This window comes from Hypanus sabinus, chromosome 13, assembly GCF_030144855.1.
Source record: "Hypanus sabinus isolate sHypSab1 chromosome 13, sHypSab1.hap1, whole genome shotgun sequence".
NCBI classification, from domain to species: domain Eukaryota; kingdom Metazoa; phylum Chordata; class Chondrichthyes; order Myliobatiformes; family Dasyatidae; genus Hypanus; species Hypanus sabinus.
Window position 1 is genome coordinate 6,363,177 of NC_082718.1, and position 17,775 is coordinate 6,380,951.

At 38.5% G+C, this 17,775-nt stretch overlaps 1 protein-coding gene across 4 annotated transcripts in view; it reads right to left on the bottom strand.

Moving 5' to 3' along the window:
• The window catches only part of nrf1 (nuclear respiratory factor 1), a 78,750-nt gene that overhangs the window by 12,284 nt on the left and 48,691 nt on the right, over positions 1–17,775 (bottom strand). For 2 of the 4 annotated variants that reach the window (XM_059987050.1, XM_059987051.1), the window contains one exon: positions 1,611–1,736. The exons of the other annotated variants lie outside the window; for them this stretch is intronic. In XM_059987050.1, coding sequence (XP_059843033.1) covers positions 1,611–1,736 — 126 coding nt within the window. The remainder of the gene's footprint in view (positions 1–1,610; positions 1,737–17,775) is intronic. 4 annotated transcript variants of the gene reach the window in all.

Below are 17,775 nucleotides of genomic sequence, written 5' to 3' on the forward strand. Positions count from 1 at the left end.
AGCCTGCATTAGATTACCAGGCAACACAATCCGCAGACGAGTTGATTATAATAATTACTCCTCTGCTAATCACCTTTTTTTTTAAAACAGTTAAATCTGTCACCCTTGATCAACTGTCTCCATTTGGCATTACTTTCAGATGTACAGATGGATAAAAAATCTGCCTGATGCAATTGGCACATTTTTATTTTCCATTACTCTGATATACAATCAGCCTTCACTCTTATAATTTTAATTTAACAGTTCCATTAGAGACATCACCACTCCCCCTGCTATATTAAAGTGATTGCAGTTTCGATTTTTTCACTTCTGCAGCCACTGCCCTCAATTTTCCCCATATTTTCCCTGAAGTTATGAAAAGCTACACCAGAGCAGTTTAGAATTCTAGGTAGTGATAGCCCTCTGATACCATGCATTTATGAGTATGGTCTTACAATAAAGCACATTTCTAACCACTACCAACACCCACACCCCAGATAACAGTCAGAGAAGATACAAGATAAGAGGGGGAGAAGAGGATAGCATCTGAGCAAGAGGGAGAAGAGTAGAGTGAGAGTGAAAAAAAGAAGGGTAGAGTGAGAATAACAGAGAAAGAAGGGGAGGGAGCTAGAAAGAAGTTCCCGAGAACTGACTAAGAGACAAATTTTCTTTAAGTATGAAGTGTACAGTTTCTATAGCTATTCACAAAAGCATTCGGCTTTTCCCCTTAAAATTCCTTCATTTCATCACATTCATCATAAAATTACCACAATTATTTGCTGGAAAATATTGTAACCAGCTTCTAGTATCATTAAACATTTCATTACTATTTTGAAAAACTGTTTAGGAAGTTATGGGAAAATTTTCATAAAGTCGTATTTCTGTAACACAGGGTGGGATTAATGACACATGAAGAGGGATTAATTTTTAAATGCCATTGCTCATCTCTATAATTTTAAGTCAACTTTAAATCTGTTTTCTCCAGTTATCCAATCTTCTAAGAGTGGTATCAGTTCTCCTTATTTTCAAAACAATCATGAATTTATCTGCCTGCATTAAATCTTCTCTTACGTTTCCTTATTCTAGGAGAAACAATCCAGGCCTCTCAATTATCAATTCCAGCATCTGCAGATTTCCTCGTGTTTGCTCTCAATTATCTCCACATCGGGCATCACTTTACTCAATATCCCGTGCATCCTCTTGGCACTCTTCCTATGGTGTAGTGCCCACATTTGAAAACCAACATCCTAACTATATAACAATATATAATTTTTTAAAAACATCATCTCCTTGCTTTTGTATACTGAAGCCTCCAGAAATCAAGTATATTCTATGCACTTTTAATTACTTTTAAACTTAACCTACCATGTTTAAAGACTTTGAGGCAAGAGAGCAATCATTAGGTCAGGCTTTCGTTTAATTTGTTAATTAATACTTTTATCTTGGAATTTTTTTTATATATAGGAAAGGTCACAATCTGTTCTGGAATCTCTGTTCAGGATCCCTCCCCTTCTTACTGTGGGCACTTCATTAGATCATGCACCTCTGACTTTGGTGATACCATGCAAACATGGCCCACTTATATTTAGCATTTTCAAAATGAACTAAATATCACAGGTTTGAATCTTTACCAACACTGATTTCTCGATCCGGTTTGCTGCACTCAGGGGCTTTCTGTTGTTTGCTGCCCGTGGAGCTGCTGCAGACAGCGGTCAACTGGGAAGAAGCGGCAACCTTTACAGGAACGTACAAGGCCACTGTGAATTGCAAAATATGAGAGGGGAATATGATGGAAATGGCACTGACAGATGCAAAATGAAACCAGCACCACTAGCACAAGGATCCTTGATTTTAATTGCTGCTGCAGCTTCAGTTGCCAAAGCTGTTACCTCTGGAAATTCTGTTCTTCACTGTCATGCTTTACCATGGGCCTTTGGATAGCTATCCCAATATGTCCTAATCGTTCAAATTTTATGTGATCACATTCCAATCATATTCTTTGCTATGCTTTACTAATTCAAAGAGCCCACATAAATACAAGTTGTTGATGCCTTTATTACTGAGAGTCCAGAGGAGTTTCATGGGAATGATCCTGGGAATTAAAGAGTTAACACAAGGGGTGTTTGATGGCTCTGGGCCTGTACTCACTGGAGTTTAGAAGAACGAGAGGGGGACCTCATTAAAACCTACTGAATATTGGAAGTGGAGAGAATATTTCCTGTAGTGGGGGAGTCTAAGACCAGAGTGTTCAGCCTCAGAATACAAAGATGCCCCCATTTAGAACTGAGATGAGGAGGAATTTCTTCAGTTAGAGGGTGGTGAAACTGCAGAAGTCACTGCCAGAGATGGTTGCGAAGACCAAGTCATTGGGTATATTTGAAGTTGGGGTTGATAGGTTCTTAACTAGAAAGAACATCAAAAGTTATGGGTTGAAGGAAGGAGAATGGGGTTGAGAGGGATAATAAATGGAATGGCAGAGCAGACCCAATCAGCCAAACGGCCTAATTCTGCTCCAGTGTTGATGTCTAAATCCATTATTGCTTTCTCCAAGATACCTTCCTTACAAATTCCAAACAACTGAAATGACTTTCTACAATAGGTCAGGTATCCTGTGCCACAATGACCAGGTTTGTTGTCCATTTTTCACCAATGGATAATTTCTTGTGGAGGCAATCCACCCAAATGGTCATGTTGTACGTGTGAACCCATAAAAGAATATGACCCAGTATGGATGCAAATTAAGTCAAGTACACATCAGGGAATTGGACAGACAAGACCCTCAATACATCCAGGAAGGTCAAGAAGCTTTGGTGAATTGCCCTCACTAAATGAGAAAGATCAGGCTTACAGTAACACTGATACCATTGTGCTGGCCTGATACTAGGTAATTTAGCAAAAATTAAGAATGAAATCCCAACTCTGTGCTGGATAAACTCTCAGTCATTTGAAAGGTTTTTTAGAAACTGTTTTTAATAAAAGCAAATTTAAAACTCCAAGTGGTTTTACTCCACTGCAACCAAGCTCAGGAAAAACAAGGGAGAAGGCCCGAGTTGGGGGCTGAGCTGAATATCTACAGTGTGGGACAAAGGGGCGATTTGTTCTGCAGCTCTGCCGTTGGTGATTACAGGCTGCAGATTAATGTGATCACGTGAGATACTTAGAACAAGGCAAGCTGTCAGGAGCTGCTAAGGTCAGCATTAGCTTTCTATGCAAAGCTTCGTAAAGATGGAGTGTATAGAATGGGCCAATTCTTTTATTTTTGATGTCTTTAATTTATTTACAGAGGTGCAGCTCATATGTCCCCCACTCATTCTTCTCTTCATCATCAATATTTAGAATTTTAACTGGGTGCCACAGTAGCCTAGTGGTTAGTGCAATGCTATTACAGCTTGGGGCATCAGAATTCGGAGTTCAATCCAGGCGATTTTGTAAGGACTCTCTGTGTGTCCTCTTCGTGGGATGTGTGGGTTTTTTCAGGGTGCTCCAGTTTCCTCCCACAATCCAAAGAAGTGGCTGTTACTAGGTTAATTGGTCATTGTAAATTGTCCTGTGATTAGTTTAGGATTAAATCGGGGTTGTCAGAGATTGCTAGGTGTGGCTCGAAGGGCCAGAAGGGCCTATTCACACAGTACCTCTAAATAAAATAAATTGAAACTTGGTGTGTTCAGGTAATTTCATTCACCTCAACCATTTTCATTTGGACAGTGTACTCCTGCAGTGAGACACTGAATTGCACTGCGTTTGCATTACTGGCAAACATGGCATTTAAGATAATTTTTCCAACACTTCTGGCCTAGGTGTAAATGATCTATGCAATAGAGCCCAAACATTTCACCTATTCTTCCAAATAAAAAGGCCAGACAGAGCTTCAACAAAATCCATGCTGGAGGAATTGAAATTGGATCTATTATTACTCCTCTGCTCTATAGGGAAATGGAACAATTGCAAAGAAAAACAACACACACCAAAAAGACCAGGGTCTTAGTCTAAATAGCAAGGCCAAAATTGAATATTTCAAGCATAATTCTATGTGAAATGTGCCCAAAACTGTTTCAAATCAGGAATTGCTAAACAGAAGATTGCAATTGCTAAGATCCATGGAGTAAGTAGGATGGCATTTGCTTACAACTATGTACAAAATTGCAGCTAGATAGGTTTAACACCAAATAAAGAGAAACAATCCTACGTCAGAATTTGACTGAATATCTAAAATTACCAATATTGATAGGAGAATAGAAGAAAATAACATTTGTATTTCATGCATAAGCAAGCATGGAACATATGCACATGCATACATTGCATCATGCAAAGCAAGGCGAATTTCTAGGACATACAAAATTAAGAGATTAATGTTTATGAGTAAATTTAATCATGGAAACTTTATGACACAGAAAGTGGCCACTTGATTTATTGTGTCAATGCATATGAAAAAACACCCAATCCCCATTTTCCTATTCTTGATCCATAGCCTTGTTACCCACAGCTCTTCCAAATAGAGAATCAGAATAAGGTTTAATATCACTGGCATATGCATAGAGTTTGTTGTCTTTGCAGCAGCAATACAATGCAATACATGATAATAAAGAAAAAACTGTGAATTACATATATATAAAAATTAAAATAAGTTAGTGCAAAAATCTAAAAAATAGTAATGAGGTACTATTCATGGGTTCAATGTCCATTCAGAAACCAGATTGCAGAGGGGAAGAAGCTGTTCCTCAATCCTGAATTGTTGATTGTGCCTTCAGGCTTCTGTACCCCCTTCCTGATGGTAGCAATGAAAACACGACATGTCCTGAGTGATGGGCTCCTTCATATTGGATGCTGCCTTTCTGAGGCATCGCTCCTTGAGATGATCTGCATATTACAGAGGCTAGTGACCATGATGGAGCTGATTAAGTTTACAATTCTTTGCAGCTTATCTCTATCCTGTGCAGTAGCCCTCGCCTCCCATACCAGACTGTGATGCAGCCAGTTAGAATGCTCTGCATGGTACATCTGTAGAAATGTGTGAGTGTCTTCAGTGACATGCCAAATTTCCTCAAACTCCAAATGAAATATAAGCTGCTGTTGTGCCTTCTTTGTAGCCTCATCGATTATGTTAGGCCCAGGATAGATTCTCTGAGATGTTGATACCCAGAAACTTGAAGTTGTTCACTCTTTCCACTTATGATCCTTCTATGAGGACTGGTGTGTGTTCCCTCATCTCACACTTTCTGAAGTCTTGCACACAATATTGTAAACATAATCAAGGTTTCTGCCATTAGCAGACTCCTACCACTCTCTACGTGAAAACAATTCATTTCCTTCAATGATTTACCATCCACATCTCCAACTTTTACTTGTTCCATGTATCATTTACAGTGATGATGTTAGTTGCCTGGGTGGAGGGACAGAGGACATGGAGCCACATAACCTCAGTTGTAGTGAGGGCCAGCCTCAAGCCTTGGGCTTGCCTGCTGCTGGAGACCAGGCAAGAAGATGCAGAAGCATTACACCGAGGCATCTGTGCATGTCTGGGGCCTGACCTTCCCATTGGTGCTGCCCTTCTGTGTTCAAATGGTGGAATGACATGCTGGATTGTGTGCCAGGAGACTGTATCATCGATTGCAAGACATTGATGCTCAGGGTCTTGGATTATATGTATGTTTTATTTAAGACCGTAAGACCTTAAGATACAAGAGCAAAAGCAGGCCATTCAGCCCATTGAGTCTTCTCCGCCATTCAAGCATGGGCTGATTCCATTCTTCCAGTCATCCCCATTCTCCTGCCTCCTCCTCATATTTTGAATGAATATGTTTCTTTGCTCACTATTTTGAATTATGTTACTTGCTATTTTGAAAGTTTTGCAGCTGGGCCTCAGAGGAACTTGGTCTCGTTCAGCTGTATCTATGTATGCATTGAATAATAATAAAACATGATTTGATTCAATTTAATTACTTTCAGATCACTGCTCAGGGAAAGAGACCCTCCTTATTTTATAATTTTATTCTATTGATTGCTAATATTTTATAACTCACATCAATTTTCTCTTCGCCTCCATTGTTCCGAAGAAAACAACCCTTTATTGTGTAATCTTTCCTAATAGATGCAATTTTCGTAATTTTGACAACATCCTCCTAAAGCCATGTTAGGGTTCATATTTTAAATAGTTTATCAAATCTTCTCTCATCTACTGGTGTTCTGAGGAAACCAACATCACTTTACTCAATATTTTACTATAATTAAACTTCTTGGCTCCTTGTATTTCTTCTCTATGCAGTAGTTAAGCTCCAACCTATGGAGTTTTGTCCTCTTGCACTCCATGCTAGTGTTAATAAAGGAAATCGTCATTTATGTCTTGATCTATGAGACACATTCTAACATTGCCTCTTCCTCTCAACTCACAATGTATCGTCACTTACATTTTCTCCCTTGCATCTCTGCAAATGCATTACTTCACACTTCTCTGGATAAAATTCCACAGCTGCTTCTCTGCCACCTATATTTTTTTGCAGTCCAAGGCTTTCCTCCTCACTACCAATCACATAGGTAATTTTTTGTAACATTTGCAACTTCTTTGCCATTCCCCTATCTTCAGGTCAAAATCAAATCATATGTATTTCAAAAAGCAAGAGGCTAAGTACCGAGCCCTGAACACATTGATAGAGGCCATTCAGTCACAAAAATATCTGCCAATCATTACTTTCTGCTTCCCAACACAGAAAATGTTGGACTCAATTTGCTGCACTTCTAGGACCCCAGGACAGAATAGTATGAAATTATGAAGGACAGTAGATATCAAGACTGATTCCTGGCCCGAGCAGAAGAATGGTATTTGTCATCCTCTGAATAGCTTCTTGTCAATGTATGCAGCAGATGAAGGAAGCCCATGGACTTGAACCATATTTCAACAAGTACGAGGTGGCATGCTAAAACTAATTGTAGATTGTGCCTCACTGGAACAGTCAGGGCTCAGTCAGGTGTTAAATCCAAACATGATGTTAATGAATGGTTCTGATTATTAAATAATTACCTAAACTACCTGACTACTTTACAAGTTATGATTCTTCAAAATACCCAAAGAACCAGGAGAAATTAAAATTCTTCCTCACTACAATGAGGAAGAACGCAATCTAGACTGTATTTGACAGAATGATATTAGCATACTCAATAATAACTTCAAAAAGGAACTGGATAAAGACAAAATTGAAAGTTATGAAGAAAGAATAGGGAGGCAAGGTTAACTGGACAACTTTTCCAAACAGCTGATGGAACAAACATCTACCAAATGTGTTGCAAGAGTTGATGAACACAATTCCTCCTAACTCTTGACACAATTTTTTCTCTAAAAACTGAAACCATATGCATGATCCTCTTTTCTAATTTAGTCATTTCAAATGCCTGAAAACTGGGGAAATTTTTCTCCCACGGAACTCATGTTTTGAACTTAATCAAGTTTCTCTTAAAATCCAGGCTCATAATCTGATGATGTAAAGATGCAAAAGAGGAAGATATATATGGACTGTACCATCTTTGATCCAGTAATTGTTTTTGGCTTGTACATTGGGGCATCCTGTTGCTTACTGAATAATGCAAAGAGTATGCAGAGCAATTATGGGAGATGCTGCCAGGGCTGTAAAATTTTAATTATGAGAAAAGACTGGAAAGACTAAAACGGTCTACTCTGGCTGAGAGAAGATCTTTTCAAGTTGTTTAAAAGTCCTATAGGTCTATACCAGGTTTTCTCAAATGAGCTTCCATGAGAAGTCATTGGTGCTTCTGCAAGAGATTGTGATGAGAAAAAACATTTTTTAAACTTTGCGCAATGCGCGATGCTGGCACTTGCCAGTGGTGGGTATTGACCGAGCAGTCCTGTTAGGAATCTCAGCTCAGTATGGCACTGCATGCTTGAGCATATTTATTTGGTTGAGTCCATTCTCAAGCTTTGACAAGAGATAGGGAGACCACTGATAATTGGTGAGTGCTGTATTGCGTGGAGAGGAGGACTGTAGGCTGTTGACCGTGAAGTGCATTTTCCAGCATTGAATAGACTCGTCCAACTTGAGCTATGACATCAGCCTCTCCCTCTCAAACTCCTTCCCCCAACTTCCCCTTACATACCACTGACTGACTAGTGGGAGCGAATGAACTACCAGTGTAGTAGTAAATTGGAAGAAACTTTTCATTCTAAAGACAGTCCAGTGTGACAATTTTTGAAGAGGAGGTGTGAGATGGAAGAAGATTCGAGGCCTAGGCCTACGGACAATACTGATAAGGTTAATGATGAAGAATTACAATCTTCTGAGTCATTTCACTGCACTAGAACAACAACAGACACAAACAACTCCGTCTTTACCATGAAAGCTACTTATCAATGGGTTTTACATGGACTGGTGATCCGAGGTGTCCTATTCTCTTGTGTCCAGTCTTAAAAGTGTAGCACTGGCCTCAGCGAAATTGAATAGATACTTAACTATAAATCACAAGGATATGAGATGTAAAAGTGTTTTTTATTTTAAATGTCTATTGGAATCTCAAAACAAACAGATTGAAAAGGTAGTAAAAGGACTCAGAAGGGAAGTTATTTAGTAGCTTTAATACTAGTTCACTTGAGAATGTTTAAAAAAAAAACTGTGTGAAACCTGGACAAAGAGCACACACCGATCTCCCGCTACAGACAGAAATCCTGTGGCTTAGCAGAGGAAGAGTTCTCAATAGGGTTTTTGAGCTGAAAGGTGAGTTGCAGGAGTACCTTCCAGAAAACAGTAGGCCAGATTTTGCTAAGTGCTTTGAAGATGAAGAATGGCTGCAGAAACTAGCCAACTTAAGACATTTTTCATTATATGACCCAGTTGAATAAGTCTCTACAAGGTCATGGACAGTATGTTTTGAATTCAAGTGACAAGATACTTGGATTTAAAAGGAAACTGAATTGTTGGAAAAGTCATGTTGCAAAAGGAAATCTTGAAATGATTCCTTTGCTGCTTGGGCTTAAGAGCGAGGAAGGATTCAGAAACCCTTGAGACTTACTGAAAATCACCTGGAAGAAGTGCAAACAAAACTGAACAGTATTTTTCCTCCCTTTCAACATGTGTATGACTGGGTGAGGGACGCTTTCTCTGAATCTTCTGCTCAACCTGCGAACTTGACCTTTGAGAGAAGAGGAAGAACTTTGTGAGCTGCATCCTGATCATGCACTCAAGATGAGATTTACTGATCTGCCTCTGGACAAGTTCTGGATTTCTGTGAAAGTATCCTGACACTCATAGGAAAGCAATGAAAATTTTTCTGCAGTTTTCAAATTCTTACATGTGTGAGTAAGCTTTTTCTTGTTTAACAAACATCAAGAGCAAGGATAGAAATGTTGAAGGTGAAATTCATGACTGCTTTTCTCAAGTTTGACCCCAGAATTGAGAAATTTATTATGTCTGCTGTATTCATCTTTTAAATGTATGAAAGGTAAAGAAAGAGACTAATTTCAAGAAAGGTAAGCTAAGCCTAAATATTTTTTTTTTCCCCTAGAAAGATTGGCTAAAAATTCATTCTCTACTCAGAAGAGCATTGACAATTATTTGAACCTTCAGAGGTCACTCCTGATGAAGGGTTTCGGCCCAAAATGTCGTCACTACCTCCTCCCATAGATGCTGTCTGGCCTGCTGAGCTCTGCCAGCATTTTGTATTTTTATTGACAATTATTGTTGGATTAGTTTATCCATAACTTACTGATCATACTAATGTACTGTGAACTGTAGATATAATTTTTCTCTGAGACCTAAAAATTATTTCAAGGGTTCATCCAAGCAAAAAGTTTGAGAAAGGCAGGTCTAGACAAACAAGAAAGATGCACCTTGCTTAGCAGAGGGATCAAAAATCTGGAGGGAGGTTAGATTTGAAACAATTGAGAGAAGGAAGATAATAGGGAAGATGATGACAATTTTTCCTTAGTCTGAAGAGGGAAGATGCCTGGAAATTATTTTCTGAAAGGGTAAAATCAGATGTTCTGCAGATGTTGGAAATCTTGAACAACACACACAAAATGCTGAGGGAACTCAGCAGGTCAGGCAGCATCTATGGAGAGGAATAAAAAATCTTGATGAAGAGTCTCGGTCTGAAATGTCAATTGTTTATGCCTCAAAGTAGCCACATCCTATGTCAAGGAATATGGTCATTCACATGTTTTTATTTTGATACAGTGCTAGAAAATGTTAAATTGTTCAAGGGGCTTCTGATTTTAAATGGATATACAAAACAGTAATTTTTGTTTTAACAAGATAGTTCCATTTCTCTCTTTTATTTGTCACACTATTGTGTATCATGCTGCATGCAAAATGCCATGCTGTCCTTTGCTTTCTAATGAGCTTTGTCAATTTTGCTGTCACCATGTTTTAAGGCTCTCAGGCAAATAGCAACTGTACACCCATCTAATGGTGATGACATAATGTAATCTGTCTGCTGGACTCTGTTAGACAACAGTGACCTTGAGTGGTTATTGCTGACTGTTCTGGCAAAAGCAGCCTGTGCTATAATTGGGAATGGCTCTCCAATGGCACTAAATTTGGCAATTAAAATAAAATCTTCCAGAAAAATGCAAAAATGCAAAAATGAAAGTAGAGAAAAGAGTCATTTTGAATGCTGCCCCAAAAAGAAAAAAAAACCTCTCGATTGTAAACATCTCAAATCTCTCTAAAAATCATTAATGACCATATGAAGAAATCTACAAATATAATCAGGATTATGCTGAAAAGGAGACTTCTAAAAATATGCACTACTTTATCTCTATGCCTTTGGCTCAATGAACAACAGTTTCTACCTGAACTTCAGATGAAATGAAGAAATTAGAACATCTTTAAAAGCAACTTTGCAGTTTCTACCTGGAACTTGTTAGTATTCATATCTACTTTAAACTGGATGGAAAGATTTGGACAACTGGAGTTTAATAAAAGGAAATGAGCTAGAGCATGTCAGACTACTCACACTTCAAAAGACTGGGAAATCTATAAAACACATTACAAATCTACATATTTATAATTAGTGGGAATTGTTTATAATTCCCTGTCGATCTAATAGATATGATTATACTCCAGCAATGCACTGAAATCAAATTTTCTTACAATAGAAAAGAGGTGGGGTGAGAAATTTTGAGCTGGATGCTAAGAGGTGGTGGGGAGGAAGGTTAGCGAAAATGCAAAAAATTTGGTAGACAGGAGCATAACATGGGAAAATGTACAGATTCGCACTACAGAGGAAATGACATAAAAGCAAAATGTTATTTAAGTGGTAAAAAGCTGCAGAACTTTGCAATAAATATGGAAACAAATGCTCGGATATACAAAGCAAAGAAAGTTTGCATACAGGTAAACGAAGTATCTATTAACAAATTGCAGACCTTTACAGTAAGGAGGTGGAGTATAAAAATAAAAGACTTGCTTGAAGCTGCAAGTATAAATAAGATGACATCACTTAGAAAAGGAGAATAAAACCAGAGCGATGAGGATCCTGAAGCATCCAATGACCCTGTGATCTCTGCCTCAGAGGCTGATGTCAGGCTGTCTTTCAAGAGGATGAATCCTTGTAAGGTAGCAGGGCCTGATGGGGTACCTGGTAAGGCTCTGAAAACCAGTGCCAACCAACTGGCGAGGGTATTCAAGACATTTTCAATCTCTCACTGCTACAGTCAGAAGTTCTCATCTGCTTCAAAAGGGCAACAATCATACCAGTGCCAAAGAAGAGCAGCGTGAGCTGCCTGAACGACTATCGTCCAGTTGCACTTACACTTACAGTGATGAAATGCTTTAAGAGGCTAGTCATGACTAAGATCAACAACTGTTTCAGGAGGGACCTGCAATTCGTCTATTGCCAGAGAGGTGATCTCAGTGGCTCTTCACGCAGCCTTGGATTACCTAGACAACACTAATACTCATATCAGAAAGCTGTACATGACAATAGCTCAGCATTTAACACCATAATTCCTACAGTCCTGATCAACAAGCTACAGAACCTAGGCCTCTATACCTCCATCTACAACTGGATCATCAGCTTCCTAACCAAAAGACCATAATCTGTGCAGACTGGAAATTAACACTGGCGAACCTCAAGGATCAACAAGATCAAAGAGCTGATTGTGGACTTCAGAAAGGGCAAGACAAGGGAACACACACCAGTGCTCATAGAGGAATCAGAAGTGGAGAGAGTGATCAACTTCAAGATCCTGGGTGTCACTATCTCTGAGGACCTGACCTGGACGCAGCACATTGATTCAGCTATAAAGAAGGCACAACAGCGGCTATCTTTCAGAAGGAGTTTGAGGAGATTGGCTGCATCACTGTCTAGTTTGGTGCAGTGGGGGAGGGGGCTATTGCACAAGATCGAAGTAAGTTGCAAAAACTTGTAAAATTAGTCATCTCTATCGGGGTACTGGCCATAGTATCCAAGACACCTTCAAGGAGTGGCACCTTAGGAAGGCGAAGTCCATCATTAAGAGTCCCCACCACTCAGGACATGTCCTCTTCACACTGTTACCATCAGGAAGGAAATGCAGAAGCCACACACTATGCAATTCAGGAAAAGCTTCTTCCCCTCTGCCATCTGATTTCTAAATGGACATTGAGCCCATGAGAACTACCATACTACTTTTTTTGCACTACTTTATTTGGTAGACATATATATCCTTAAAGTAACAGTTTTTTTGTTCTGTATACTTATCATCTATTTTATTGTACTGATGCCATAAAGTTAACAAACTTCCCAACATATGCTGGTGAGATTTTATCTGTTTCTGTTCTTGGGCAAGCTGCAGAGTTCTGGTCTCCTTACACAATGTGCGAAATATTATATTCGTATTGGAGAAAGTTTAGGAAAAATTCACTAGGTTGCTTTCTGTGAATAGAGGGCTTGCCTTTGAGGACAGACCCTCACTTAGTCGAGTTCATCATCAGAGATGATATTATGGAAACTTAGAGGATTGCAAAGGTCTTTGATAAGGCTGATACTGAGAGAATATTTCCCTCATGAGAAATTCTGAAGTAGGGTACATAGTTACAGAATTAAGTATTATCTCTTTAAGATAGGGATAAGGTTTTTCAAGAATCATGTTTCTGAAAATTACTCCTCCAAAAAATGAAATATATTTAATATAGAAACATTTTTTTTGTATTTTATTACAACACAAGGCATTCATCACATGCGATGTAATCGTAGCAATCAGATTCACTAATTTATCTCTCTATAGCTTATTAACTTTTTCTCATGCCTATCAAAACCCCATTAGGAGTAACTTACAGCAATCAATTAACTAACCATCCAGCACATCTTTGGGATACAGGAGGAAACATAAGCACCCAGGTGAAGCCAACAGTCTCACAGGGAGAATGTGCGAACTCCACATACAGAACACCAGAGGTCAGACTTAAACCTGGGCTATCAGAGCAGTCATACATTATCATTACCTTCATGCCTCTGTGTTGTTACTGTGCCAAGGTCTTCCACAGGCAAATGCTTCAGGGTTTATTGTTGATGGCTATGACTGACAGGTTGAAAACTGACCCTATGCCAAAGTCAGATCAGTCTTAATCTTATTTAATGGCCAACCAGGTTCAAGGGCAGACATTGGGCTCCCCCTACTCCTAGTTCTTGTGTTTATTGTAGAGTTAGCACCTGTGGAATCACACACCAGCATGGAGCTATCATCAGTATTGCTGCCTTCTTGCTGTGGTGTGACTCTACAGGTGATGACACCCTGATGAAATGGATTTCTGTAGGAGATAGTATGTTTCCGTGGTTGTGGCTCCCTGTTGGTGTCTGCTTTTTAGATTTTAACAAAGATTAGGTTGTTCAACAAAAAAAAAACCTGTCTTTTCTTATCCCTACAAATGCCCACTCCATTGTACCCAGTGTATGAATGCTTAGTGTACCATAGGGAGCAACTTGAGTCATCAGCACACACACTAGCCAAAATTCGTTTAAACTGATGAGACTAGAACAATTATTGAAAACATTTATTTTAAATGTGAGATGAGTGCTACCTTTGCCTATTCAATACAGACCAACGGGGTGGGGGGGAAGAGAGAGAGAGGAGGGGAAGGGAGGAGTGGAGAGGGGGAGGTGAGGGAGGAGGAGAGGGCAAGAGAGAGAGAGAATGAATGAATCAAAAGGAATAGTTGTAGACGTAAACACACATAGAAAGAACAGAGTTTCACATTTTGGTAGACTCCATAATTCAGACAAAAATAATTCTTACAACATGTTGTACTATGATTTCTTGAACAAGTTTATTTTTCAATAACACATGCAAACTCTTCCTACCATTGGACAGAATAACAGAATGCTGCTCGTCTCTCAGGGCCAGGCTGAATTGCCTGTGACAGCTGTTGTTCTGCTTAGTCTATTGAGTGATAATGGATTGCTTCAAAGCTCTTTATAACAGCTCAAGAGAGACAACTATTTTGGGATGGAACAAGTATGAGGCAGGAGGGGCAGGGGACAGAAAAGAAGTTAAGAAAACAAGATTTATCACAAGCACCTATCATACTTTGCAAGTGTGTTGCAAAAAAAAACTTCTCATACAATAATTCTTCCATTACTTTCAGTTAACATGACAACACACAATACTATAATTTGACTGGCTGCACATCCTTTTCACTGACAACCGGGTGGTTGGATAGAAACCTGCCTAATTGCAAGGAAATATATATGTGAAAATGCAGATAAAATACATTGTTCACATAGTTGCTAAAAGGAGTACAACTATGTTGTGAAAAGTCTTTTAAACAGTTTATAGCCACTAGATGGCTGGGATGCACTGAAGGGAAAGTAACAAATCAGCATTATTACATGCTCTTAATAAAACAACACAGAGACGGAGTGATTGCTATCTATCAGGCTATGCTGCTACACACTACAGGACAGTTGCAATGCTCACTTGCACAATTTATACAGCACTTAGGTAAAGAAACTCCCAAGTGAAAAGTGACTAGAGTGATTTCTATATAAAGGAAGGCAGTACTGCTTTGGAAGAACATAAAAATACAAAACAAAACTTACTATTGCTCCATGCCATCTCCCTTTAGCCAGGTGTAAAGATTAATAATGATTAAGCCAGCCTCTTGGGAAATCTCTATGGCTAATTTGATGGGACTGAAAGCTACTGCAACCAACCTTTAAGGCAAGTGTTTCAGATCCTAAATCAATTTTCTTTTAACAGTAGCCAGAATTTCAAAGAGACAGAAAAGTTAATCAAGCAGATTTATTTCAGATTCACATATGAAAGGATGATCTGTCACAGTGGGATAACTCATTCCTTCTTTCAAAAGTTGCAATCTACTCAAGCCTTGTTGGACCAAAGAATTGATTTACTTGTTTATTTATTATTATTATTTTTATTTATTATTAATTTTTCTTCTCTGCTAGATTATGTATTGCATTGAACTGCTGCTGCTAAGTTAACAAATTTCACGTCACATGCTGGTGGTAATAAACCTGATTCTGATTCTTATTTGCTAGTTAGTTTGTTACTCAGTAGAGTAGGTTTCAGCTAAACCAATTCCAAACAGGCAGATAATGGCTACTGCCTAACCAGAAGGTGTGGAAAAAGTAAGATTCAATTAATATATCTCTGATATTTTCAATAACATTGCTTAAGGTAAATACCTTGGATAATCACTCCAGATCATGGAACAAAGGTGGAAAAGGATCTAGTCCACAGCATTAAATGAATTAACTAGCACCATAAATCTAGAACTAAAACAAGGATTTGCATCTATATTATAATCCCTAGATGCCAATTCTTTGAACGAATAAGTTGTACAAATAACACACACAAAATGCAGAAGCTCAGCAGGTCAAGCAGCATCTATGAAAATGAATAAACAGTCGATGTTTCAGACTGAGACCCTTTATCAGGACAGAAAGGAACAGGAAGATGCCAGAATAAAAAGGTGGAGGGAGGGGAAGGAGCACTAGCTCGAAGGTGATAGATGAAACCAGATTGGTAAAGGGCTGGAGAAAAAGGAAACTGATAGGAGAGGAGAGTGGACCATAGGAGAAAGGGAAGAAAGATGGGCACCAAACGGTGGTATTAGGCAGATGAAGAGATGAGATAAGAGGCCATGGACTGAAATGTTGGATGGGGCTGGAGATAGGAATTAAAATGGTTGGCTACTGGGAAATTCTGTTTCTGGCAGATGAAGCTGAGGTGCTTGACAAAGCTCTATGAATGACTCAATTATTCTCGTTCTTCTTTCAGCCCATGCTCCCACAGCAAATTGTAGAAGCACTTATCATTATTGAACCCAGTGCACTTCACTCATTAGTTATGGACGATTAAAATGCCGGACACACTTAAGACATATGTGTGCGCTGAAATATCGAGGAGTTTTTATGAATGAAGTTTACATCACATTCTGATGATATGGTCATAAAACTTTCATAACAGATGTAGTCATTAATTATTTATTCCAGTAATGCTTCAGACATCAGTTCATGACCAATAAGTCCTGGATTGCCTGGAGAATGATAGTGACAGCCTTGAATATTTTTGCAGTTAAATTTACAGAAAAACTAGCTACAGCGTTTTTAATTTCTTTAGAAAATTATAAATTCTTAAAATCTGTTCAGTTCAATCTGAATCTTTATTTCCTCCATTAGGTTTGTTAATCTACTAGGTCAGACAAATGATCAATCTGCAGAACACGTATAGTTAAATGAGCTACTTAACAAGACCTAGAAAGCAAATGTTGAACAATTCTTTGTTACATCTAGGCAGAAGCAGAAGAGAATCCAAACTTAGGACAGATTTCGTTATGCAATGAGGCAACAATTGACCATTTGTCTGGAAGGGTAGCTTTGGTTTTGCCACAGTGTTCATACAAGAATGGATATAGAGGTAAACCTTTGATATTCTCAAAAGGAGTGAAAATGGACACTCCTCAGCCTTAGCTACCAAGTAACTAGGAAAGAAATTGTCTATGAATGCCATAAAGATTGGATACATTGTAACAAAATAAGTTTAAGATTTGGGTTTAGTATTTTTCACTGGCATGAAACACCAGTAGCATTACACTTTTTTAAAAAACTTGCATTGTAAATGCACCTTATCATTTATGAATTTATTTGTGGTATTACTCTGTTATGTGTGTGAGTTATATGCACTTGGTGCAGAGGAACATTGCTTCATTTGGCAGTATGCATGTGTACAGATGAATGACAATGAACTGAACTTAAGTTTGACTTTCAGGATACTCCACACTCAATGGAATACATCTGAAGCTGAATTCATGTTCTGAATTCCTGGACATCTGGAATTCCTGCAATCAGTTTCAGTGTCTAACTTACTCAGTTATCCATTGATAGCTACATAACAGTAGTGTCTAGAATTCTAAAACCATTTATTGGATCTGAAGTATTTTCCAGTGTCAGAGAGAAAAGAACTTTGTATTTCCACATTATTCATTGTTTGCAATCTTAAGTACTTAATGTTGTTAATGTTATTTTCACCAATTGGCAGAAAAAGGACAAAAACATTGTACAGATGTAATAAATTATTTTATTTTAAACATAGAAAAAAACAACTTGCATTTCTTCATCATTCTATATGTGAAGCAGCAAATGTCAGAATGCTCTGCAGAACAAAGGTAAGAAAGGGAGGCGAGCGGGCAAAAGCATTGCAACGAAAATGGTCTGCAGCAGGACCCTAAACATCAGAAGTAAGGACTGTGAAAGTTCTATAAAGTGAAGAATAAGATGCTGAAGAGGCCACTGCTATGGTGAAGCAGAAGAGGGGAAGAACAAGACATAAGCAGGTATTGGGAGACTAAAGCT